At 39.4% G+C, this 27,904-nt stretch overlaps 2 protein-coding genes across 3 annotated transcripts in view; both read left to right on the forward strand.

The window, feature by feature from the left end:
- The first annotated feature begins 644 nt into the window (after window positions 1-644).
- Window positions 645-27,904, forward strand: part of LOC102077264 (arrestin domain-containing protein 3) — a 62,551-nt gene continuing 35,291 nt past the window's right edge. The window contains exons 1-6 of one of the 2 annotated variants that reach the window (XM_005473203.4): window positions 645-1,456; window positions 1,943-2,000; window positions 2,115-2,262; window positions 2,504-2,600; window positions 2,687-2,943; window positions 3,716-4,180. In XM_005473203.4, coding sequence (XP_005473260.2) covers window positions 1,213-1,456; window positions 1,943-2,000; window positions 2,115-2,262; window positions 2,504-2,600; window positions 2,687-2,943; window positions 3,716-4,108 — 1,197 coding nt within the window. In that variant the 5' untranslated portion in view covers window positions 645-1,212 and the 3' untranslated portion in view covers window positions 4,109-4,180. Of the gene's footprint in view, window positions 1,457-1,942; window positions 2,001-2,114; window positions 2,263-2,503; window positions 2,601-2,686; window positions 2,944-3,715; window positions 4,181-27,904 lie in introns of those variants that run through there. The other variant, XM_025911972.1, reaches the window with a different exon arrangement.
- LOC100701410 (arrestin domain-containing protein 3) lies at window positions 15,011-24,700 on the forward strand. Its single transcript, XM_019365657.2, has 6 exons — window positions 15,011-15,678; window positions 17,454-17,511; window positions 17,593-17,740; window positions 17,887-17,983; window positions 22,781-23,037; window positions 23,210-24,700. Exons 1-6 carry the CDS (start codon window positions 15,423-15,425, stop codon window positions 23,450-23,452), a joined length of 1,059 nt encoding a protein of 352 aa, XP_019221202.1. The 5' UTR covers window positions 15,011-15,422; the 3' UTR covers window positions 23,453-24,700.

A 27,904-nucleotide genomic window follows, 5' to 3' on the forward strand; every position in this document is an offset into this window, starting at 1 on the left:
ACCCCTATATAGCACCCCTCAAAATCCACTCTGAAAGTTTTCTGCTGACATAACCTATACTTAGAGCCCAGAAACATATCTTGGCTTCAACCTACAAGCTGACAGCAAAACTTTTATTTCAAAGTGCTGTTGTGTGATCAGGAAACTGTGGGTGTGAGAACTGAATTTGGTAGAAGTACAGTTTATGACGGTGAAGTTAATAATTTTTTAAAATAATAATAAACATTTTGACTTTAACTTAACAGGAGTGTGTATGATTGAGAGGAGATCACTGACTTGTGAACTGGTTTTGGTGAATAGAATAGAATAATCCTTTAATTGTCCCACAAGGGGAAATTTGGTTGTAACAGCAGCCAAAAAGACACATATACAAACAAACAGTACACAGGACACAGAACAGAAACACACACAAGTTTTCTTACATATTTACATTAAGGACAATGGTTACTATATACAGAGAGTACTGTACAGTTATTAAATTAAATATAAATAACTACAGATAAGAGACAAACCAGGTTGTAGTGCGAATCGGTTAATTAACTTATTGCAGTTACAGTGCTGATGTAAACATCTATGTTTGTTTGGAGCAGTTCTGATTGTACAATGACAGCTGCGGGGAGGAAGGACCTGCAGAAACGCTCCTTCATGCATCTAGGATGCAGCCGTCTGTCACTGAAGGAGCTCTGCACTGCACTGGTGGTACGACACTTCATGAAAGCTTTTGTTCAGCCACTTGAAAACAAGAAAAAACTAACACAGGAAACAAAACAAGAACAGTTTCTAAAATCTCATCGCATGAGCAGTCTACAAGTTTCCCACCACACAGAGGTACAAAGAGGTAGGAGTTTCCGACCACACACTTGGTCAGGGTTACAAAAAGAGGTATGACTTCAACAACCAACCCACACACAAGCATACCTCATCTTACTATTGTAAAAATAAAAAAGAATAAGGAGAAAGAAAACAGATAAATAAATGAAACCACAGATAAATACATAACCTGCTGATTTTATGGGTGAAACAAACGTGCAACATTTCCCCCCATTTGCATATTTTCTGACTTATAAGAAACAGAGCCTGATGTAAACTCTTGTCAGCTATGTAAATGTAATAAATGTCCCAAACCTTTTAGTGTCGGCTACAGTCACTCACTCGCAGGGAGGAGCCTCCTGCACACCACTCAGAACACATCGCATTTCACTCAGATCTAAAATGTCTCCGATAAAGGACTTAAATGTGATTTACATAGCGACCAGCGAAGATAATACTTTCTCTCCGGGAGATATTATTGTAGGCGCAGTGATTTTCAGACTGACAAAAGATGTCAAAGTCAAGAGCGTTTCTCTGAAAGCCAAAGGAGACGCTGTGGCACAGTGGTCAGAGGGCAACACAAGCTACTTTTCGAAGAGGAGATATTTCAAAGTGAAGAGCTATGTAGTTGAAAAAAATCCTAACGGTAGGGGTTTACTCATTTTAAACTCAGAGTTGTTTTGAAATTAAATGTGTGGGATGGGAATTTTAAAGCTTTAGAGTGAAGCAGGGGACAATGTGTAATGGTAACAATGATAAACGCAATGTGGAAATTATAAGATTTTTTTTAAAAAAGAAATCTAACTTTTAATAAAAGAGTTGTTTATGCAGCTGATAGTTTTTGAAAAGGTGTGCACAAAATGTTTCTAATTTAAGTTAATTGTGTTTTGTAATTGTTGGCAGATAAAAAATATCTATATCTATTAAAGCACTGAAATAACTCATACAAAAGTGTTGGACAATAGGAAGCATTAAGGGATTCAACAGTGTACCAGACATAAAGTAAACAGTACATTTTGATGGTGTGAATTAAATGATAAGCAGTGAATTATAAATATGTCACTCTTGCTCCCTAAAGGGGCTGAAATTTTAAAGGTCTCCATTGGAAAAGTTAATCAAACTTGTCTTGCAGGCACTGTACTTCCCCAAGGGGTCAACAGATTATTCTTCGCATTTAAACTTCCAGACTGGTAAGTGGAGATGTCTTCGTAGTTTCCTTTTACACAGTTATGAAATTATTTTAATACAATCTCCACTGTTTTTTTTTTTGTTGTTGTTGTTTGTTTGTTTTTCTTTTGCTACAGTGACATGCCTTCATCCTTCCAGGGGACAAATGGAAGCATTTCCTACATGTTGGAAGCAAAGATATCTAGGAGCTGGCATTGGTCCTCTGATGCACAAAAAGAGATCAAGTTTATGTCCAAGTCTATTCCATACACTGCCCAAATGATGGTAAACACCGCCTTGATATATGTCATAAATATTTAGAGCGTGTGTTGTAAATGCTAAATGAAAAATATTTAAGACAAAATCTTATATGATTTAAACACATACATTTCCTGTTACAGTTTAACATGCGTGAATAGAAGTCACCAGTTGTAACACAGGGAGTTCTGTGTTTATGATGTTTTACCTGGATGTGGTCTAAAGCTTACAAAAAAAGAAAAATCTTTATCTGTATGTTCTATTACAGCATCCGCGATCTGGTTCAGTGAGTAAAAACATGGGTGGTCGCTCCAAGGGACAGGTCCAGATGTCTGCTACTATTAACAGAGGGGTTTGTTCTCCAGGTAAAATATCTGCAACATGAAAAAAACAAATGCTGATAGATTTTTTTTTTTAAATGCAGTTTATTGCTATGATTTGTTTTTGACAGGAGAAACTTTATCTGTTGTTGCCAAAATATGCAACTCCTCTTCCAAGGAAATGAGACCCAAATTCAAACTTCAACAGAAAATAGTGTACAGCTGCAAGACACATACTGATTCCACCTCCAAGACTCTGTGCAAAATGGTTGGGGACACTATCAGTCCAAACTCAGAGCAAACTGTGCCCTGCAAAATTAAGATTCCTGGTGGCATTGACCCCACTCTCCGTAACTGTGATATTATCTCAGTTGAATATTATGTCAAGGTATGGAACAATTTCATAGAGATGTCACGGTATCTTAGCAATAAAACTCCTTCATTTGTAAATTATTCTGGGTAAATAAGCAACAGGAAATATGTGTCTTCTTAACTCAGTATTCTAAGGAGCTTGGAAAGAAAGGCGTCTGGACTTCTTTAAGTTGCATGAAGACGTGTCACCTCTCATCCGAGACGCTTCTTCAGTTCTAGGGTCAAATGTTGGAGAGTCCCAGATTTAAGCCCTGTGGGAGTGTCCCACCGAGAGGGACAATGGACCCCCTAATGATCCTCTACCTAATCACATGAGCCAAGGTGTGAAAATGGGTGTAGGTCACAATCAGCCAAGGTTTTGGGTGAGCTCATTGTGAAACCTAGCCCCACCCTATCATGTGATTTCCTGAGGTCAGATGGCTCAGGGTGTGAGTGGGCGTTAAGCCGTCTGGGGAGGGATCTCAAAACTGGATTATAGATACCAGACAGTTGGCGTCGTAAACCACCACCTCTGTTCAAAGATGGTTGCTTGCAGTGTACATAAATGGATTTTTTTACTCCTCTTTCAAGCCATCTGTGTTCTCTATCCAAAATGTGTACATTGCATCCTCGAAAGAGTGACCTTTGTCCTTTAGAAGAAGTCCAGACGCTTTTCTTTACAAGCACCTTAGACTACGATGACCTGGATGACTGAAAACATTCACAGACTTAACTCAGTATTTCTACAACTTTATAACAGATAATAATCTTTATTTAAATATTGTTTTCAATTTCTGACTGTTCCCCAGGTGTATCTGGACATTAGTTTTGCCTTTGACCCAGAAGTGACATTTCCACTGGTCATCCTTCCCTCCAGACTTGCTCCCATATGGCCTGATGAGGCTTTAGGACAATCTGTGAGGGAGGGTGGGGCAGCCAAGGCCACAAGTTACAACAACGTGTCTTCCCCTGCCTTCCCCACTGGATTTGATCCTGTAGCTACAGGCTCAGTTGCTTGCCAGTACCCCACCACTGATCCCCCTCAGCATGATGACATAAAAAGTGGCAATTATAACCAGTTGCCTCAAGGTGCCACTTCACTGGGTTTCTCAGCTCCAGCTTTCACAGTGGATTCAGTGCAGCAACCAGCTATTCTGCAGGGAGAACCATCTCCATTATTTACTTCCATTTATCAGCATTAGAATTAGTGACTGTGGAAGCCAAACTGGATTAAGCGAATAAGCTAAAAATTAACAATAAGTGCCACGTACCTGTTAAACAGCGTAGTGAAAGCTCTGAAAATCAGAAGTGAGACACAAAAGTTGGTTACGGCCTGTGTGTGGCTTTTCTGGATGCTGAAACGAGAGCACAAAGCAATTCAAATTTTTGTACAAAAGTGATGTTTTTTTCCTGTGGAATGTTTTATCAGACAGACCCCTGCAAAAGTGATGAGGAGGTATGTGTGCACTTGTTTATAGCTAAGCTGCAGCGGTCAATCACCTCTGATAAAGCATATGTATTTATATGCATTTTTATTTCATTCATTTATTATAATTTTTCTCTTCTGTTACAAATTTATTCCAAGAATTTTATACTTAAAAAAAACACAAAAAACCCCCGTTTTTAATCATCATTGTAATCTTTGCTTCTTTTTTAATTATCTTGTCTGTCTATTATTTTTTAATTTGATTTTGAAACTCAATTTTTGGAAACCTGGAATGTGAATATATTTGTCTGGAAAGTGGTTTTGGCCGACTCCTGTTGTTTTAAATGAGCTAAATACATTAAATTGACTTTCTGCATACTTCTTGTGTGCTAAGCATGTCTTATTGCTGACTCTCTCACCTTTCTCTCTCTTTTGCTCTCTCTCTTTCTCTTGTTCTCTGTTACCCACTAATTTTCTTGTAGAAAAGCTTGTAGAATTATATATTATAAATGTATAACCAGCTGTCAGATGAGAATTTGGGGGTTTTAGTAACTAAAAATGTCATGTTAAACCTCATTAGGAAGATGCTAGAGGATTTAATTTATAATTTATCTAAAAAATGTTCAATTGTATACAGAGTGAAGCGAAGTAGTATCAGTACAGCGGGAGGTGATTATACATTTTGAAAGACTAAGTAATTGTCGGACAGAAAGAAGGAGAAAAGCTCAGTTGTCTTACAGAGCAGTAAAGATCAGCAAGTATAAGAGAGATAGAGTGTTGCTAAATTTGAGTGTGGGCTGCTCCTTTTATTTGTACTCATTAACATGTAAACCAGCAGCTGCATGGAACTTCAGACCATAGTTCACATGAATCAATTAATTTTTTTTTTTTTTACTGTACTAAGCGGGGTTAAATTACTTCAAGATACAACTGCAAAAATAAATAAATAAAATAGAAAAGAATAAAATAAAATAGATAAAATAAAACTCTGCTGGTGATAAAATAGCAAAGCATTAATGTATATGTACAAAATAACTGAGACAGCCATTCTTCTAAGTTTACTTAATTTCTTCTCTATTTATTTAGCTCCAGAAATACATAGGTGTAAAAAAAAGAGGCTTGGACTTGTGTGGAAAATTATGGGCATTAGAATGTTGGTTGTGGCTATTTCCTATCTATGGCATCTTTTTTGACAAGGATGTCTTTTTAATGTAACCGTAAAACTGTTTTAAGAGCTGATTTCTGTCGCTGAATCAGAAATCAAGTTTGCAAGGAAAAACATAGATTTTAAATTTTAATTTATTAGGTACAGAACTTCGCGACAGCGTATGGTTTCTATCTTAAACAGTTTGCTTCCTGAGTATCAAGTAAATTCATGCATTTCAACAAATTTGCTGCTTTTAAATTCATAAATCATGGTTGTTATTTAACTGAATAGCAATTTGTTGGATGTTCCGTCCTGGCCATGCACGCTAAAAGCTTATTTTGATCATCATGCTGATATTTCTGTTGACAATACTTCTGTGTGATTCAAGTTTTATAAAACCTAGCTGAGGGGACATAATGATATGAAAGTGAAACTGCAAACATGCCCTCACTACGTAAGGAATACAAGTTTTTCTTGCATTCATTATGAGAGAGCACACTAGTGAGAGTCTGCCTGTGCATGTGCAGATTCTGCTTGCAGTTGGTTATAGTTACTTTTCTTGTATAGAAAGGACACCACATGCTTGCTTCTTCATTAAAATGTTTTTAGTTATTTGATTCAGTAGGTTTTCAAAAAAAAAAACCCCAAAAACCTATGAGAAACAGATCCATGGAACAGTTAACCCTGCCTGGAATAGGGTTACTGCTGCCCTGGAGCCAGACCTGGGCAGGGTGACCAGCCAGGCACAGCCCAAAAAAGGGACATGGGCCCACCATCGTGTAGGGCCATTACACGCCAGGAGGTGCTATAGGGTTGGGTGCATTGTGTGTGTTGGGTGGTCAACGATGAAGACCCTTGTGGACCAATCCCTGGCTACCAAGACTAGCAACAGGGACATGGAATGTCACCTTTCTGGTGGGGAAGGAGCCTGAGCTAGTGCATGAGGTTGAGAGGTTCCAACTAGATATAGTCATGCTCACCTCAAAGCACGGCTTGTGCTCCACAACCAGTCTCCTGGAGAGAGGCTGGATTCTGTCTCAGTCTGGAGTTGTCCTTGGTGAGAGACTGTAGCTGGGGTCAGCATCCCCTCGGCTTGCTGCCTGTACGTTGCAGTTTATCCCAGTCGACAAGAGGGTTTGTTCCCTGCACCTTCAGGTCAGGGAACGTATCCGAAATGTCTCCTGCGCCAGTTCAGAGTAGTCAGCCTTCTTGGACTCCCTGGGTGGGGTGCTTGAGGGTGCTCTACCTGGGGACTCCGTCTTCTAACTGGGAGACTTGAGTGCTCATGACAGCAAGACCATGATTAGGAGGAACGGCGTGCTGGATCTGAACTCGAGTGGCATTGTGTTGCTGGATTTCTGTGCAAACCACAGTTTGCCCACAACAAACACCATGTTCGAACATAAGGGTGTCCATGAGTTCACGTAGCACCAGCACCAGGATTGTCCAGCAGCCACCAGACCCAGGATCCTCCAGCAGCCTCTAGGCCCAGGATCCTCCAGCAGCCTCTAGGCCCAGGATCCTTCAGCAGCCACCAGGCCCAGGATCCTCCAACAGCCACTACTACTTCAGAAATGGGGTCTAAGAGAACACCGACAGCTGAGGAAATTGAGGACATTAAAAAGTCACTGGACTTTTTAAATGACAACGTCAACTATCAAACTACAGCAGAAATATATCCTGGACGTTGTCAAGGAGATAAGGTCGCTTCACAATCAGAATGCAGAGAAGGAGAAATGGATTGTCTGCCTGGAGAGCAGGGCTGTGGACTTGGAGCAATACACCAGGATGAACGGCATGATCGTCATAGGGCTACACATAAAACCTCGGTCATATGCTTGGACCGTGACTGCTGAGAGCAAAGAGAAGCATGGGGAACTGGATGTTAGCTCTGCGGTAATAACATTGAGGCATGCCCACCCTCTGCCTTCACTAGGAAAAACCCTAGTGATAAACCAGCTGTCATCATAAGATTTGTAAACCGGAAACACAAGAATGCACCGCTGAAGCAGGGGAGAAAACTAAACGGAACAAACGTCTACATGAATGACTATCTAGCCAAATTCAATGCTGGCATAGCTAAGAAGCACGACACCTATAGAAACTGGGTAAAATTCAAAATACCTGGACTGCAAACTGCAAAATATTTATAGAACTCAACGGAACACCGGAGGAAGCCAAAGTGCTGGTCATCAAACACATCGAGGATCTGGCAAAATATTTACAAGCCACATGGACCACAAATGCAAGGAGCTAAACAAACAACACTCTTCAAAGCATGAAGGTAACAATGGAAACTAAAGCACAACATATTAAATCATGACACAATCAACTAATTTAACAACTGGAAATTATACACTGCTAACACAGAGGATTGCTAATCATGAGAATCTGGAGCTAAAATAACCACAAAACACAGAATACAATACACACTTCACAGAGCAGGATATTGAGCCAGAATTGAACTTTTTTTTAACATCAGTAACACCTGCTGTTATTCTACTGAAGAACAATTCAATAAAACTGTCAAGGCTGACCTCGAAATGTCCATAATCCACTTTAATAGTAGAAGTTTTAATGCCAACTTTCACAACATAAGAGAATATTTAAGCTAATTTGCATATCCATTTAGTGTGATTGCAGTATCTGAGACCTGGATTAATATGGACAAAAGAGTGGACTTTGAAATAGATGGATATAAACTAAATTTTATGAACAGAAAGAATAAGAATGGTGGGTGTGTGGCTTCGTTTGTGGACAAAAATTTAAAATACAGGGTGGTGGAAAAAATGATGGTGGTGGTGGACAACATAGTAGAGTGTGTAACAATAGAAATTAGTATGGAAAAAAGGAAAATGTCATGGTAAGCTGTGTATATAGAACACCAGGTTCTAATATTGAAATATTTAAGGAGTGGGTAGATAAAACATTTATTTAGACAAATCAAAAAGTTATGTTCATTTGTGGGGATTTTAACATAGATCTATTAAATCCAAACAAACATAGTATGACAAATGAGTTTATTAATATGATGTATAGCATGGGACTCTGTCCAGTGATCACTAAACCCAGCAGGATTACAGCACAGTGGGCAACCTTAATAGACAATATATTTACTAATGAAATAGAAAACAGATCTAAAAGTGGTCTCTTAATTAATGACATTAGTGATCATCTACCTGCTTTTGCAGTGTATGACAGCAATTACAGGAAGGCCAAACAAGAAAATACAATAAAATACAAACAGGTGAGAACAGAGGAGTCCATTAATGCATTTAAAAGTGATTGACTTAAGCAACCATGGGCGATGGTGTATAAGGAAAAAAATATTGATCAAGCTTATGAGAATTTTTTAGGAAAATTTAAACTGTTGTATGATAGACATTGCCCAGTAAAGAAATATAGCAAAAATCAAAAATATGCAGCGTGCCCATGGATCACAAACATTTTATGTTTGTCTTACATACTAAATCCAAAAGCGAATCCTCAAATAAAGCACTCAAAAAAGATGCTTTTATGTACTTCATGGTACATATTGTCATCACAAAAAGGCTAAGGCATTAACACTTGGTAAGTTTTTTAACACCAGAGTGCCCACAGGGACGAGTTACTGCCCCAAGTGGAGGAGTTTAAGTATCTCAGGTTCTTGTTCAAGAATGAGGAGAGAGGGGAGCAGAGATCAATGAGAAGAGAGAGCTGAGTGTAAAAGAAAGGCTCCGGATATACCAGTTGATTTATGTGTCCACTCTCACCTGTGGTCACAAGCTTTATGTTTCTTAGCGCGGTCAGACATACAAACACATGGTGGTATGATTTCAGAACCAGCCAAATCACACATATACCTATACCATCTGTTATTTAGAAAATAAATACATGAATAAAAGTTCAACCACACTACCTGGTGCAGCTGCTTTTGTGGAGATGTGTTGCTCTCTCTTTATCTTGGTTAGGACATTTATATGAGGTCAGACCATTACTGACATATTTTGGGCAGTGAAAGCATATTCTGTACTAGGCCCAAAGAGACAGTCTGCATTTTTAAACAAACAAAAAACAAAAATAATGCTCAATCCATCAGAATCTTGAAAATGATTATTAAACGTTGCCGAAACACTGTTAAATTGTACTCTTTTTCTTAACAGCCAATTGTTGAAGACATAATTGTGTAGTTCCACAGGAGTCTGTGCTCGGACCAATTCTGTTTATATTATACATACTTCCCTTGCAGTATCTTGAAAAGTAGTAATCATGTGAAAAAGAGTGGAGTACATGAAAAGTGACACATTATTTTTTTTATCTGCTTGGGACAGTTTAAGAAAAACTAAAAATTCATAATCTTTCACATTTTTATAAAATAGCAAACTTTCATTTAAATGTACAGAAGCATAAAGTATAATCCCCACTGAAATTTATTAGAGCTGAATTGAATTGTGATGAAAATAAGACAGCAAGTTACTTTTCACCACTTGTATACACAATAACATTTTATGTTTGTCTTACATACTAAATCCAAAAGCGAATCTTCAAATAAAGCACTCAAAAAAGATGCATTTATGTACTTCATGGTACATACTGTCATCACAAAAAGGCTAAGGCATTAACACTTGGTAAGTTTTTTAACACTAGAGTTATATGAGCTGTTTTCATCATGAATGCCAGACAACAGTGCAAATATGTGTCATTTCAAAGTCTTTCTTACATGTAGCACAGTTCACTTAACCATGATGTGATTAAGTGGTTGTGACTTTTACCTTTTTTTCAGAGAAAATAGGTCTGCAGGTGTCAATAAACCACAAAGCAGCTGCAGTTCTTGTATTATGTTACAACTATGAAAGCTGCATTGGTTAAACAAGGTTGTCAGATTAATATAACAGTAGTAATGACAAATTAAAATGTGTCCAGAGGCCTCTGAACTCAGATTTCAGAACCTCTTGAGTTAGCGTTTTTCAGAAAAAACAAGGAACAACAAGATCTGTTTGGGTTCTTGGCAAGGTAGAGCCATGCTAGTATCACAAGCACAATACTTATTATTTTAGTTAAAAAATAATAACCAGATTCAGGGCAGACCATTTCTGATTTCCAACTCATTTAGGGATGCACCATTCGCACATTTCAGTGATCCTCCAGCTATCAAAAGGAGATATTTCAAAGTAAAGGAATACTTAGCTACAGAAAATGGCGATGGTAGAAGGATTTTACTCATTTAAAACTTGGACAGTTTTGTTGTTCTGACATTAAAAGTATTAGTTTGAAGCCATGGTCTTCTGGCTAGAGTGGATTTTTTTTGAAAATGTTAATGAAAATAGACCAGTTTTATAGTTAAAACACTTGCAATGTAAAAAGACAACAATATTTAAAGAAATACTAGGGAAAAGTACTTATTGACATCGGCAAAACTGTGCAGAACTAATAAGTGTGTTTTGAATGTTGACTAATGTTGCAGTTACTGGCACGTACATTATAGTAAAAAGATATTTGAACTATTGCAATAGGTCTGAAATGATTCATACAAAAGAAAAGATGGATAAAAGGGAGACTGAAGAGTTTAGAAAAGCAAACGTACATTTGAGAACACAAACTGACTTAAATAATCAGCAGTAAATTATAAATATATCAGTCCAGTTTGGGCAAGGTGCTTTTTAAGGTCTCTACAGGGAAAGATAAAACAAATTATCTTGCAGCTACTTCACTTCCCAAAGGGGTCCACCTTATCATGCGATTTCCTGAGGTCAGGTGGGGCCAGGTTTCACAATGAGCTCACCCGAAACCCTGGCTGATTGGGACCCACACCCACTTTCACACCTTGGCTCAGGTGATTAGAGGATCATCAGGGGGTCCTTTTGTCCCTTTTTGCGGGGATACTCCCACTGGGTTTTAAATCTGGGACTCCCTGCCATTTGACCTTTGGAACTGAAGAAGCTTCTCGGATGAGAGGTGAAACGTCTTCAAGCAACTTAAAGAAGTCCAGACGCTTTTCTTTGCAAACTCCTTTGACTACGGTGACCTGGATGACTGAGAACCTTCACAGACATTTTAGGTTAATGCTGAAAATCCAAGAGGAGCAAGTGGGAATTCTCGATACCAGCATTAATATCGTGCCATAGATTGTTTTTTGTAAATATCTAGATTCTCCTCTGGTTCTGTTTTACAGGAACATGCCTTCATCCTTCCAGGGGAAACATGGAGAAATTGTCTACAGGGTTGAAGCAAAGATACCCAGGAGCTGGCGATGGCCTTCTAAAATACAAAAAAAAAAAAATACTTTCTGAGTCCTTCCTACAAACTGCTCAAATGATGGTAAACACTGCAGTGTCATATACAATAAACTGGATATTAGAAAAGTGTGCTGTAACTTTTAAAATGAAATGTATTTCAGATAAAACTGAACAATATACCATATAAAAACAGTACAATATAAAAACCAGAGTTACCTTGTCCACCTTTCTTTTGCATTTCCATGAGGTATTATGTTAATCTAGTAAACTAAAAGAAGAGTGGCCCCTTTCAAGGAAAACATTCAAATGTCTGCTTCCACTAACAGAGGAGTTTGTTCTCCAGATAAAGTATCGACTGCTTGACCTACCAAATATTGTTACATTTATTAAACTGCTATAGTTTGTTTTTGACAGGTGAAATCTGTTTTTGCCAAAATCTGCAACTCCTTTTTCAAGGACACGAGACTCAAATTGGGACTTCAGCAAAAATTAATGTATGGTACCAAAAGCCACAGTAAAACCAGTGAGAGTACTCTGTTCAAACTGATCTGGGAGACCATCCATCCAAACTCAGAGCAAATAGCCTCCTGCCAGTTAAAGATTCCTAATGATGCCATTCCCACTATCCATAACTGTGACACAATCTCAGTTCAGTATTACAATGAAAGTGATGTTACATCCCCTCGTAAATGAAACTACCTTTGTTTGTAAATATGTTGCAGAGTGTAGCATGGTGGAGAAGAACAGTCAGAAGGATGCAAGCCAGATGAAGGACAGGTATGATGTTCAAGCTAGAGCAGCCCCATTGCTCCCAGGAGAAAGTGTTTTAATCCACAGAACAAGAAGAGACAAGATAAACTGGCAGCACATAGTCAGTCAGCCAAGCCCTACAAATCCATTTTACAGAATTTGGCCGGAAGGTAAGGATGGTCCTGTCAGAGTGGTTCATCGCAATCATCTGCGATTATGCACTCTTCTACCATCAGATAACTATGCAACAAGAGGTGGTGTCCCGGAACCAGAGTCTACAGCCACACATGATATAGCAACAGTCTCGGATGAGTGGTTGCTTTTATGGAGCACAGCACAGCAGAAGCCAGGGCCAGTTCACTATCCCCCCTCTCACTAATCGGTCCCTACTGCTCAGGAGGGTCTTAGGAGATCTGCCCATGAGAATTTTGGGAAACCCCAATCTCGATATATTGAACAGAGTGCCCGAGGACAGGCTATAGAAAAAGTTGGGGTGTGTGTTGCAGAGTGTAGCATGATGGAAAAGAGTGCAGAGAATCCTCCACTAAACATTTGGGTTGGCATTATTCTTCTTTTTTTTTTTTTTACTAATTGCATGCTTTGATGTTTTTGTGTCTTGTGTGAGGAGTGGAGAGTCTACTCTAGTCCAGCTGCCAGCTATTTGGAGTTGAGTACAAGGAGTACTGATTGGCAAGGATTTGAGGTACAGGTATATACAGGTAACAATGTACAGAATATGTATAGAAAAATGTTTTAAAAAAATTGTACGGAGATATGTATAAAATGTACAGGGTTATGTATAAAATGTACAGGATTATGTATAAAATCTACTGAGCTATGTATAAAATGTACAGTAAATAAAAAAGCTGGTGCGTAAGATGACCAAAAGAATGTTAAGCTGCATTACAGAGTCTGACAGCTGCTGGTAAAAATGACCTGCGGTAGCGCTCCTTCCTACACTGTGAGTGTAAAAGTCTACTGCTGAACACACTGTTCAGTGCTCGTACAGTCTCATGCGGGGGGTGGGAGGTGTTGTCCAGGATGGATGTTAGCTTAGACAACATCCTCTCCTCCCCAACCTGCTCGACAGTGGACAGCGGACAGTCCAGGACAGAGCTGGCCCTCCTGACCAGTTTGTTGAGTTTCCCCCTGTCCCTCTCTGCCATTCCACCACTCCAGCAGACCACAGCATAGACCAGTCCAGTTTGTTATTGAGGTGAACACCCAGGTATTTGTACTCCTCCACCATTTCAATGTCCAAACCCTGGATTTTCACTGGTGTAATAGGGGGTGGCTTCGTGCTGAAGTCAATCACCAGCTCCTTCGTCTTGCTGGCATTGATGCGAAGATGGTTCTGTTTGCACCAGCTGACGAAGTCATTGATGACCCCCCTGTATTCCAGATCATTTCCCTCCAACACCCGACCCACAATGGCGGTGTCATCTGAGAACTCCTGGAGATGGCAAGTGTTGGTGTTATAACTGAAGTTTGCAGTGTACAGGGTGAAGAGGAAAGGGGCGAGTACTGTTCCTTGTGGGGCCCCCGTGGGGGGCAGTAGAGTCGTTGAAGGAAAAGGAAAAGGGGGGCAGGTGAGGTGCATTTGATGTCCCCGGTGCTACTAGCAGTGTTTCAGCTGTTGTTACACAAAGGAACTCAAAGCTGCATACAAAAATTATGTTTTTATATTAAACGTTTTGGTGGTACATTAAGACTAATCTGACCAATTACGGACCAAACGTGTTTAATCAAAAGAAAGTTTTAGTATCTGCCTCATTTTTATAGATGAGCCTGGTCAGAACCCTACATAAAGTGGTCAGAGATTATCACCCAAGTACTGGCTTAAGGTTTCTGAAAGAAACTTGTGGTAAAGACTCACCTTTCAGCACACTCACTCACTTCACCTGATTCACCTTGTTTACTTTCCTCACCTTTGATTGGGTGTGGTGCTTGCCCTTAATTGCACTCACCTGTCACACGTTATATAAGGACTGCAATCACATACAGTTCAGTCGTTCTTCACTTCCACATGGGGCGGCAGCTGAGGTGAGGTTTTTTTTGGGTCTCCTGAGTTCACATATTATTTTAAGTTAATGAATGACTTAAATCACACTTTGTTTCGTTTCAGAGTTGGCAGTCCATGTGTGCCAATTAATACTGATTATTCAAATAAAATGACAAACCTGGAAGTGATTGATGATTGTTCATTGTCATTCTGACTGGATGAACCCATGATGATAATAAGCTCCATTTCCTCTTCCTCCTTAACAAACTGAGCTGTGAATTAAATCATGTTAATGAGCACAGTTTTCACCTCTTGATGTCAGTGGAGTTCCAGCAACACACAAACAGACAGAACAAACAATAAGAGAAATAATTAAATTATTTTCTTACAGAAATTCTTTTGCTTCCTTGTTTCAGTTTTTTGTTGATCCAAGCAGTCATCGGCAGTCACCTGGGCTACAGCATGGCCTTTATTTGAGAGTAGTTTGTAGTTTCTTATGAAGTTATTGTTAATAAGCTGTTATGTAATAAGGACTTTCATTTTATATCTTTTCCTTCTCTGGAGACACTATATTTACATGTAGAGTAGAAGATGGGAAAATTACAAGGTTATTGAGTCATGTTATGTTTATTTATTGATTACATACTGTACAAATACAGCATCTTGGAAATACCTTTATCTAAACAGGGACTACAAGAAACCTGTGCGTTACCAGTGACAGGTGCTCTAAACCTCTCATCTTTGTCTCACCCAGATTTTTTTCTTCTTCACCCAAACATAGCAGGCCAGACATTTAAGCAGCTCATGGGTGACACATTTTTGGCAAAATGAGGTTGCAGTTAGTATTAATGTTGTAATAAATGTCTCAGAACTTTTGTTATTGGGTAAAATCAGAGGTCATGATCTAAAAGCCTCCTGTCAAGCCCCATGAGTTAATCAGTGATGAGAAACACATCACCTTTCACTCATCTCAGAAATGTCTTTGATAAAGGACTTTCATTTGACTTTGGAAACGACTAATGAAGATGGTAGTTATTCTGAAGGAGATACTATAGTGGGCACAGTTAGTTTCAGACTGACAACAAACGTCAGAGTTAAGAGCCTGACTGTAAAAGCCAAAGGAGACGCAAAGACAAAATGGACAGAAGGAGTAGGAAAGTTCAAGATGACGTTCACTTCAAAAAAGAGATATTTCAAAGTAAAGGAACACTTACTGGAAGACAATGGTAAAGGTAAGAGGTTTTACTCATTTAAACCTGGAGAGGTTGTTGTTTTTTTGTAGAATTTTATAATAAAAGCAGTTGGCCATGTGTCCAGTAGAGTTGCCCATGAAGATAACCGTCTATGGAAAGAAAGATTTGCACTGAAACAATAAGAACAACAAAAATGTTTAAATATTAAAATAATATTAATTATAATAAATAAAGTGAAATATGATGCCAGTTCAAGTAATAAAAAATAATTCAAATTGATTAAACCTTGCATCCTTTTTAGATTTGACCCATTTTGACTTTAAACAAAAATAGTACAGTGTAGTAAAAAAGGACTATTGAATATTAGAAAATTCATCAATCACAACAGCAAAATGTATAAAAATTTAAAAATGGAAGATAAGATCACCGCATAATATGGCCCACACCCTTAAAATATAAGATTGGCAATTTTTATTCCACAAAATTATCAGGCAATTACACATTCCTTAAAACGAGTTATGTAGTAGTTATGCATAATGTGTTTCTCCTGTAAAATATCCAGAGGCTAGGCAAAATTAAGCCAATCCATAATCCAGCCCATGCCCCAAAAAGAACACCGTACTTAGAATCGAAGATGGAGAAATATTGTTTGTTTTTCAGCTAAATTACCAGCAAATTATGCAGTACCTAAAATTACTTACATTTACTTACAACAAATTTATTTCTTTGTGTCCTGTAAAAACCAAACTTCTTACCGCTTATTCTAGTGTACCTACAATTAAGTATTTGTATGCAAATAAAATTACCTTGTAATTTCTAATAAATTATGATGAAGTTCCATTTAATTACAGGGGAATTACACCCTTAGTCGCGGGCTGTATTATAAAGTTAAAAATATCAAGTTCAAATTTGAACCGTATCTATTTAGATGGATTTTAGAACCAACACGAAATACAATTTTAGGTAATCTCAAAGTCTCAAACTATATGTATCATGTTCTTATATTTTTTCTAAAGGGACTGTGGTAATGGACTTCAAAGCGAATCCTTGACAGTTTCAAGAGAAGTATCTGTGTTCCCACCACACTTTACCAGGTTCCCATAGAGACAAACATGCTGTTTTTTCAAGGGTCATAGGGGAATCTCCAAACACGGAAATTGTAAGAATATTATGAAATAGTGCAGAACGTGCATGTTTGACCCATCCAGAGTCCTTTGAGTGGGTTAGATTTTGTCGTGCTCCCAAAGACACGTGTTAGGCCAACTGGTTGTTCTAAATTGGCCATGGGTGTGAGGAAGATGAAATGTAAAGAATAAAGTGCCGTATGAATGCATGACTAAAATTTGATTTGTATTTAAAAACTTATTTAAATCATTACAGCTGTTATAACTTCATGTCGTACGTAACACATGACATGATATTCTGTTACAGCAAATGTGTGTTGTGAAGCCTAAAAAAAGCACTGTCCCTCCTCTCTGAACCTTTAAGAAATAATCATCCATTTATAATGTCAGAAAGGCTAATTATAGATTTTAAATTGATCCGCAGTTCAAAATTAATTGGAAACACTTACGAGGGAATTCTTAACCCGGGTCAGTTTTGACTCTTAAATACTGTGAAAGGATGAAATATGAACTGTATGTAAGAGTGAATTTGTTTTTTGTAGTTACTGGCATAGCACTAAAAAGCAGTCACACAAAAAGAAAAGTTGGAAGAATGAAAGACTGAAATAGTGTAGCAGATATAAAGAAGACTAAATGTAAAGTTCTGTGAAGAAGCTGACATTTGTAAAAATGTTTAGCTTATTCTTGCAGGCACTTCACTTTCTAAAGGGGTCCACACTTTTAGGTTCAGGCTCAAACTCCCAGAGGGGTAAGTGGGAGTTTAATACTCATTAACATTTAATCATTTGCTTTTGCAAATGCATGAATTCCCCACTCTTCTGTTTTACAGGAGCATGCCTTCATCCTTCAAGGGGGTAGATGGAAAAATTGTGTACATGTGTGAAGCAAAAATATCCCTGAGCTGGAGGTGGCCTTCTAAAGTTAAAAAAAAGATCAACTTCATTTCCAAGACGTTTCAACAGTTTTGGGAAGGGATGGTAAGCACTGCACTGATACGTGCTATAAATGTGATATTTGGAAAGTGCTTTGTGACTGCTAAGTGAAAAGTGTTCAACATAAAAGCCCACATTAAAAATCACACGCATTAAATTGTAAACATGTTTCTCTATGTGATCTGTCATAGCGTCCACAATCTGGTACAGTGAGTAAAAACATAGGTGGGCTCTCCCAGGGATGGGTCCAAATGTCTGCTACCATTGACAGGAATGTTTGCACTCCAGGTAAAGTAACTTCACGTTGCACAGCGAATGTTGATAGATTTAAAAATCCCGTTTAATGTTTGTTATGTATTTGGTGAAATCAGTTTATATTTTTGTGGTACTACTTTCTGTGTAAAGTAGAGAACACCAAGTGTGGCTTATGTGCGCATTGATAAGCCTGTGCCTTTCCACAACATGGTTAATAAAGTAAGTTACTAACAACCAAAAAGGTTACGTTACCCGTTAAGTTATAAGAGTGGACATAACAGACTGGCGACGAGGATTAAAACGGATCCCCGATGTGCACTGGACGACAGAGAGGGGGAAATCCTTGTGGAAGTGGCCAAAAGACACGAAAAAGGTTACGGCAAAAACAACTAACCCTCCGTGTGGATGCTAACTCACCTGTCTGGCTAAAGCGCTGCAGAGAGGACGTGAGTAACATCAATTCTTTTAAGTGAAGGAGGCTTATAAAAATACCGAGAAAATGTCAGGAGGCGTTGGACAAATGGATGTTTTTGATAATGGCACAGAGGATTGGACTACATATGTAGAGAGAGTTGAACAGTATTGTCTGGCTAACAAAGTAGAGAATGAGAGGAAAGTTGCTGTGTTACTGAGTGTGATGGGAGCGAAAACATACAACTTGTTGCGCAGTCTCATCACACCGGCCAAACCAGCTGACAAAAGTTTCAAGGAGATCACAGAAGTGCTCCAAAAACATTTCCAACCGAAGCCACTGGTTATAGCCGAACGTTTCCGATTTCATAAACGAAATCAACTAACGAATGAGGCCACATCGGAGTACATCGCGGAACTCCGGCGGCTGTCGGAACACTGTCAGTTCGGGGAGGGGCTGTCAGATACGCCGAGAGACCGTTTCGTCTGCGGCATGAACAATGAAAGCACACAGAAACGACTTCTCACAGAGGATAACCTCACGTTGCACCGTGCATTAGAGATAGCGATATCGATGGAGACAGCAGCAAAAGATGCAGGAGAGCTTCAGGGAAAATGCACGGAGCCGTGTTCTGTAAATAAAATACATCCGCAGCGCAATAATAAATTACAGATGTGCTTCAGATGCGGCAAAAAGTCACATGACGCTGCTAATTGCTGGTTTAAAGAGAAAGAATGCCTGCAATGTAACAAAAAGGGGCATATACAGAAAATGTGCAAATCAAAGCAGTATGATAAAAATAACAAAATGTGGAAAAGAGAAAGAAAGCTGCATGAAGTAAATGAGACAGAGTCAAATGATTCTCAGGAGGATTTGGCATGCCTGGAGCTGTACACAATGCAAGAGGAAGATAATGATGCAATATGGCTCACACCAAAAATACAAGGGGTTGAGTTACAGATGGAACTGGACACTGGGTCTGCCCTCTCACTGATCTCATATGAAGATTACAGAGACAAATTCCCAAATCTGAAACTGAAACACACCTCAGTGAAACTGAAAACATACATAGGTGAAAGAATAACTCCTCTGGGAAAACTAAAAGTGAAAGTGGAATATGAGAAAAAGAAATGTAACCTGGAACTTTATGTTCTGAAAAATGGAGGTGTGCCATTATTTGTGCGTGACTGGTTGAAACACATCCACCTCAACTGGAAAGAAATAAAGTCAATGAGACTGGAACGAGGCCTGAGTGCACATTCTGTGGATGAAAGACTGAAACAGATACTTAATAACCATGCCCAGGTGTTCAAAGATGGAATCGGCACCCTGAAAAATATTAAAGCACAGATCATACTGGAGGACAATGCAAAACCAGGATTCCACAAGGCACGTCCTGTACCTTATGCTTTACGCCCCAAAGTTGAAGCAGAACTCCAACGCTTGGAAGAGCAAGGAATACTCACCAAGGTGGAATGGTCAGATTGGGCTACACCAATAGTATCAGTAAGCAAGAAAGCAAGTGACAGTGTGCAGATCTGTGGTGATTTTAAGGTTTCAGTGAACCCAGTTCTCCGCATAGATCAGTACCCACTTCCACGGATAGAAGACATATTCACAGCAGTGGCAGGTGGCAAACACTTTTCAAAAATTGACCTTGCCCAGGCTTATCTCCAGATGGAAGTAGAAGAGACATCCAGGAAATTTCTGGTGATAAACACTCACAAAAGCCTATATCAGTACAACAGACTGGTATTTGGTATCGCCAGTGCCCCAGCAGTATGGCAACGTGCCATGGATCAGGTCCTACAAGGCATTCCAGGAACACAGTGTTTTCTGGATGACATAATCGTCACTGGTGTTGATGAGGAGACTCATCTGGCTAACCTAACAGCAGTCCTGGCCAGACTAGAAAAATATGGATTGAGAGCAAACAAAAACAAATGTGAGTTCTTTAAGGATGCCATTGAGTATTGTGGACACAAGATCGACAGACATGGGCTCCACAAAACCAAGGACAAAGTTGAAGCAGTCCTGAAGGCACCAGAGCCTAAAAATGTGAGTCAGCTACGCTCATTCTTGGGCTTAATTAATTACTACCACAAGTTTCTACCAAACCTTTCAACAGTCCTGCACCCGCTGCACTCTCTGCTGCAACAAAATGTCAAATGGAAATGGACAAAAAACTGTGAAGAGGCATTTAATGGCACTAAGCAGCTTATTACATCAGAGGAGGTTCTGACACACTTTGACCCCAATCTACCACTTCGCCTCGCCTGTGATGCCTCACCATATGGCATTGGTGCCGTGCTATCTCACAAAATGCCTGATGGATCAGAACGACCAGTTGCCTTTGCCTCAAGGTCCCTAAATGCAGCCGAGCGCAACTATGCGCAGATAGACAAGCACTCAGTCTAGTGTGGGGAGTGAAGAAGTTTAATCAGTATTTATATGGACGACACTTCGCCCTGATCACAGACCACCGACCGCTGGTGTCCATTTTTCACCCTCAGAAAGGTATGCCAACCATGGCTGCGGCACGCTTGCAGCGATGGGCTTTGTTCCTGGGTGTACACACCTACACCATTGAGTTCAAAGGGACAAAGCTACATGGAAATGCAGATGGACTTTCACGTCTTCCACACACGCAACCCACCGAAGAAATGACTGATTCAGCTACTGTGTTTCATGTTACACAAATGGAACCCCTACCTGTCACAAGTGCTCAGGTGAAAAGAGAAACGAGCCGAGACACAATCTTGTCCAAAGTATACGATTTTACTGTGAATGGTTGGCCGTCCTGCAGTGACACTCAGTTCTCTGCGTACTCCGCCCGCAAAGACCAACTATCCGTTTGCCAAGGATGTGTCATGTGGGGAACTCGTGTCATCCTGCCACCCAAACTACGTACAAAGGTACTGGACTCACTGCACGATGGACATTTAGGTGTGGTTAAGATGAAAAGTCTTGCTAGAAGCTATGTTTGGTGGCCAGGCATTGACTGTGAAATAGAGAATATGGCTAAATCCTGCACTGGCTGCCAGCAGACGCTGCGCCAGCCTCAAACAGCACCTGTACACGCGTGGGAGTGGCCATCCGCTCTATGGCAACGCATTCATATAGACTATGCTGGCCCATTTATGGACCAAATGTTCCTGGTTGTGGTTGATGCTCACTCAAAATGTCCAGAAATCTTCCCCGTAAAGCAAGCAACGGCTGCCAGCACGATCAATAGTCTTCGGTCACTGTTTGCACGCACAGGTCTGCCACAACAGCTCGTAAGTGACAATGGTCGTCAGTTTACTGGAGAGGAGTTCCAGTGTTTCCTTAGGAGTAACGGCATACGACATATCACTTCAGCTCCCCATCATCCTGCAACAAATGGACAAGCCGAACGGTTCATCCAGTCCTTCAAGCAGTCAATGAAAGCCAGTCGCACAGAGGGGAAGCCGCTACAACAGAAAATCGACAATTTCTTACTGGCTTATAGGAACACCACTCATGCAACACCTGGACACACACCTGCCATGCTCTTCATGGGACGGAATCTGAGATCACATCTAGATTTGCTGAAACCAGATATTCGCAAGGATGTCCAAGATAAACAGTCTTCCATGGTGGAAGCAACAAGAAACAAAACCAGATTCTTCAATGTTGGACAAAAAGTTCTCGCCAGAGACTACAGAGACCCAAGTCAGAAATGGCAGTCTGGCACGATTCTGTCACGGACCGGACCGCTGACATACACCATAAATGTTGGAGCCAACTTAGTCTGGCGTAGACATGTTGATCAGATTCTAGATGCGGAAAGTCACATGGTTCCACAGCAACCTGAGAGCACATCTACACCTCAAGATTCAGAAGAGTTTGCCTTCGCTTCACAACCTGAGGTTCAGGATTTATGTGAAACTACCAATGCTCAAACACCTGAACTTCCCACACAGAGGATTATGGACTCTGACCAAACAGGCAGACATTACCCTGAGAGAAATCGCATAGCACCTCAGAGACTGAACTTATAAGTTTCCAGTTCATTTCATAAGAAAAGCAATTAAAAGGTTTAAGAGGAACAACCTACCTCTGTGTTGTAAGTCACTGAGTAGGTGTCATATTTCAGTTTAAGTAAAATGGTTGGTTTATAGCATTTACCTCAAAATATCTTGATTGTTTGATACTTATTGTGTTCATCAAAGCTGGATGTGAGGAACTGTTATGTATTTGGTGAAATCAGTTTATATTTTTGTGGTACTACTTTCTGTGTAGAGAACACCAAGTGTGGTGTATGTGCGCATTGATATGCCTATGCCTTTCCACAACATGGTTAATAAAGTAAGTTACTAACAACCAAAAAGGTGTTATTACTTTACCCGTTAAGTTATAAGAGTGGACATAACAATGTTATTATTTGATTTTGACAGGTGAAACTTTATCTATTGTTGCCAAAATCTGCAACTCCTCTTCCAAGAACACGAGACCCAAAATCAAACTTGAACAAAAAACAGTCTACCGCAGCAAGTACAATAGTGAGAAGTTACTTAAAAATCTATTCAAAGAGGCCGGGCGCACTATCAGTCCAAACTCAGAGCAAACTGTCTCCTGCCAGTTGAAGATTCCTGATGATGCCATCTCCACTATCCATAACTGTGAAATCATCTCAGTTGAATATTATGTTAAGGTATTAAACAATTTCTTGGTGACATTACATCCCCTCAGAAATAAAATTGTGTTATATGTAAACATTTTTGGATAAATAAGCTACATGAGAAATTTGTAACTTAACTACGTATTAATTAAAACAGAAATTAATCATTCTTTACACTTGTCCTCAATTTCTGACTGTTTCCCAGGTTTCTTTGGACATTAGCTTTGCCTTTGACCCAGAGGTGGTGTTTCCACTGATCATCGTTCCTTCCAGATTTGCAGCCATTCAGCCTGGTGAGCCTGTGGGGCCTTACCCACCTGGGACAACCGAGACCACAAGCTGCAGTGATGTCTCTTCTCCTGTCTTGGACGCTGAATTAGATCCTAGACCCAAAGAGCCGGGTGCCTGTCACTACCCCTCCCCAGATCCCACTCAGCACATAATATAGCAAGTGGCAACTATAACTAGTGGTCTAAAAATGAATTTTGTTTGAGGACCTCCATCTTTCTTCTGCTTTTCACTCTTCTTTCTTTATGTATGGTACAAAGAAAGGTGGGAGAAATAGGAGGCATGGGTACTAATAGAGTGAAGCACGCCGTCATCAGGAGACTTTGAATTGGATGAGGATGCATCCTGTGTGGGCTAATGGGCTATTATACTGAGTGTTAAGAAAGACAAGCAGTAGAATCCATTTTGATTTGATTTTGCAGGCAATACTGTGAAGCAAAAGGATAGCCAAGTAAATGTATGCAAATATTAGGGCTAGTTTATTTGCTCATGTGTGATGACTCAGTAGGGGGAAGGAGACTGTTATTTAGGTTCTTGAAAGCAACCAAACTTTTCTCCAGAATTGGACTTATTAGGAGAAGTGACACAGTGAAAGGTCGGTGACTGATTAAAGAATCAATAGGAAGCAGCAATACAATATAAATACACACACACAGTACCCAAGTAAACACCAATGAAGAAGAACACGGGCACAGGAAGAGAGAGGGCTAAGCAGAGCAAGGAAAAGCAGCTGTCAAACAAGGTAATGATGGTAATGACATTCCCATTCAGAAAACAGAAGCCAGTTTAAATTTCTTTGCTTGCTAGGTGCTGAGCCAGTGTAGAATCATGAGAGTGCCCACTCTTTCCTAGATGTCTACTAGCAGCGTTTCAGCTATTGTTACACAAAGCTGTGTACAGAAATGATGATGTTTTTATATTAAACGTTTTGGTGGTACATAAAGATGAGTAAGTACATTAAGACCCTACAAAAATTGGTCAGAGATTATCACCCAAGTAGTGACTTAAGGCTTCTGAAAGAAACTGAGCTGTGAATTAAATCATGTTACTGAGCGCAGTTTTCACCTCTTGATGTCAGTGGAGTTTCAGCAACACACAAACAGACAGAACAAAAATGAGAGAAATAATGAAATTATTTTCTTACAGAGATTCTCAGAGTTTCAGTCCTTTGGTTTAAGCTTCATTCTCTGATCCAGTCTTTGTTTCTCTTTTGTTGATCCAAGCAGTCATCGGCAGTCACCTGGGCTACAGCATGGCTTCATACATTTGAGCTGTGTAGTTTCTTATGAAGTTAGTGTATATGTTTAGGCATTTAGGCGTGTTTAGGCCTCCCCTCTTTTTTACCATTACACATACAGCTGTTTCTCAGAAAGGTGTTCATCTAAGCCAGGGGTGGGCAACTCCAGGCCTCAAGGGCTGATGTCCTGCAGGTTTTAGATTTCACCCTGTGTAAGCACACCTGAATCACATGATTAGTTCATTACCAGGCTTCTGGAGAACTTCAAGACTTGAGAAGGTAATTTAGCCATTTAAATCAGCTGTGTTGGACCAAGGAGACATCTAAAACCTGCAGGACACCGGCCCTCGAGGCCTGGAGTTGCCCACCCCTGATCTAAGCTGTTCAGTTGAGTTTAGAGCAGCAACCAAACCACACGTTTACACGGTTATGCTGTGGGAAAAAATTTAATTAAATAAAATACACACACAAATGTCTAACCTGCTCAGTCTGCCTGGATTCTGATTCACAATCAGGACGGTCAGCCCCTGCAGTGAACTTTAGTTTTAGGTGTACATTATGGTGCTGAAATTTCATTTATAACCTTTTGCACATTGTATTAAGCAGCCAAAAAGATGTAAATAAACTGTTATATAATAAGCACTTTAATGCATTTCTTTTCTTCCTTTGGAGACATTATATTTACATGTAAACTAGAAGATAGGAAAATTATAAAGCTATTGAGTTATGTTATGATTATTCATTTGTCAGTGATTATATACTGTACAAATACAGTGTCTTAGAGATACAGTGGCTTGCAAAAGTATTCGGCCCCCTTGAACTTTCCCACATTTTGTCACATTACAGCCACAAACACGAATCAATTTTATTGGAATTCCAGGTGAAAGACCAATACAAAGTGGTGTACACGTGAGAAGTGGAACGAAAATCATACATGATTCCAAACATTTTTTACAAATAAATAACTGAAAAGTGGGGTGTGCGTAATTATTCAGCCCCCTGAGTCAATACTTTGTAGAACCACCTTTTGCTGCAATTCCAGCTGCCAGTCTTTTAGGGTCTGTCTCTACCAGTTTTGTACATCTAGAGACTGAAATCCTTGCCCATTCTTCTTTGCAAAACAGCTCCACAACTGCCCTGTGATGGCCTCAGAGGTTGTCTAAGAGAATATTGGGAGCAACAACACCATGAAGTCCAAAGAACACACCAGACAGGTCAGGGATAAATTTATTGAGAAATTGCTGACGAGCAGTGGTTAGAGAAAAATGTCCAGGCGCCGGACAAATTAGTGCATGTAGACGGAGGAATCCTAAACAAACTAAACCCCCCACATGGGAGGGAAAATGTAGCCCCTCCTCATTGACTAAATTATAAGAATCCCTCCAAGGAGAAATAAATACTGAAAAGGATGCTCAAAAGAAAACAAAGAGTACACAAGAGTTGTATTTTAAAGCATGGAAAGTGGAATGAAGTGGAATAAACAAAAGGTTAAATTAAGGTTAACTTAAATTAGAGCAGAGCTTATCTAGTGATAAGCATGATAATAGGAGATAATAGGAAGGTTAACAACCTGTAAACTGGTATTAACAATGAAACATAGTTGGCATGACGACCGTGCCTAGAATGAATAGAATGCATGAAACCAGATAATTCACACGAAAATATATCAAATAAAAAGAGAGATGCATAAGGCATATTAAGGCTGTGTCATTGTTCAGCCAAGGAAAAGGAAAATGTCTCCAGCTTGGGAAGGTGTGAAGCTGCAGATTCACACAGACCCATGATGGATACATAATAAAATATAAACTAATATACTATTGTATATTAGTAGTAAAGTAGTGTATTGTAATATACTATGCTGTTATAAAAAAGGAAAAACAATACAATGATAACATTAATAATGACATACTATTAATAAGAAGAGGCACCTCAGTCAGTTATGATGTGAGGTGGAAGATTGTTAAAAATAGTCTGATTCAAGCTTAAGGTTTGCTCAAACTCAGTACAATGATATATGAGATGAAGAAAATAAGGAAATAACTACACTAATCAGGTGCATAGAGACACTTGACCTGCTTGTAAACCTGTCATCTTAGATGAGACTTTGTTAAGATGAAAACCTATACTAACAACTAATGAGAAGCTGAATTAAATATGTGGACACTACCAAGCTAATGAGGAGCAGTGACGCGCATGGAGATGCTGGTTTTGCTCACTACAATTTTAGTTAGAGTTTGAATTCATTACTGTGGATGTACAGTGAGTGACCTCTATATATCTTGAAAAGCATGTCTGAAATACTCGTATGAAAGCATATTTTGAGTGATTCTAACTGTGTAAATGCTGTGAGTAATAGGTTTTGAGTGATTTGTACAAAAATAATAAAACATAAGTAATAATAACACTACAAAGATTCATAGTAGAGTGAGTGAACAAGTGGAAGTTTGAGTGTGTGTGATGATACCTGATGTCTGAAAGGGCTCTATTCAGGAGTTGTGAGCGTGACATAAAGGTGTTGGTTTTAGATCAAGATTTAGCAGAATTAAAGAGGGTTTATAGACTATGAATACAAAGAGAAAGAAAAGAGTTCGATTAGTCTGCAGAAACAGGAAATATGTATATAAATATATATATGTGTGCCTGTGGTGTGTCCAGACAGCCCACAGAGAGAAACAGAACTCTATGAATAGACTCTATGAATAGAGTCACCTTTCTCACTCACTATGTGTTAATAGACCTCTCTGCATCGAATCATATCTGTTATTAATCTCTGTCTCTCTTCCACAGCATGTCTTTCATCCTGTTTTCCTTCTTTCACCCCAACCGGTCGCAGCAGATGGCCGCCCCTCCCTGAGCCTGGTTCTGCCGGAGGTTTCTTCCTGTTAAAAGGGAGTTTTTCCTTCCCACTGTCGCCAAAGTGCTTGCTCATAGGGGGTCATATGATTGTTGGGTTTTTCTCTGTATTTATTATTGTGCTATCTACTGTACAATATAAAGCGCCTTGAGGCGACTTTTGTTGTGATTTGGCGCTATATAAATAAAATTGAATTGAATTGAATTGAATTGAATGAATAGACAACACATACTCAAATTGTTATATGTGAAATTATTTTTGGAAAGGGTCAGAAGAGATAATTTGAACTTGGAACTCAGTGATATGATGCATGAATTAAACCTTATGGCAATAAACACTTGCAATGAAGAAAGCAGCTTACACTCAATTGATATGAACGCAAAGCCTTAGGCCATAGGCAATTTGTTTTATTTTTGTTTGTTTGCTTAGTAAGTTTGGAAAACAAATTTGTGATGATATTTGTGATCACAGTGACACATTAATGTCTGACTCCTCAATGCAAATACCACTTGATGTGCTTA

This window comes from Oreochromis niloticus, linkage group LG12, assembly GCF_001858045.2.
Source record: "Oreochromis niloticus isolate F11D_XX linkage group LG12, O_niloticus_UMD_NMBU, whole genome shotgun sequence".
Taxonomy (NCBI): domain Eukaryota; kingdom Metazoa; phylum Chordata; class Actinopteri; order Cichliformes; family Cichlidae; genus Oreochromis; species Oreochromis niloticus.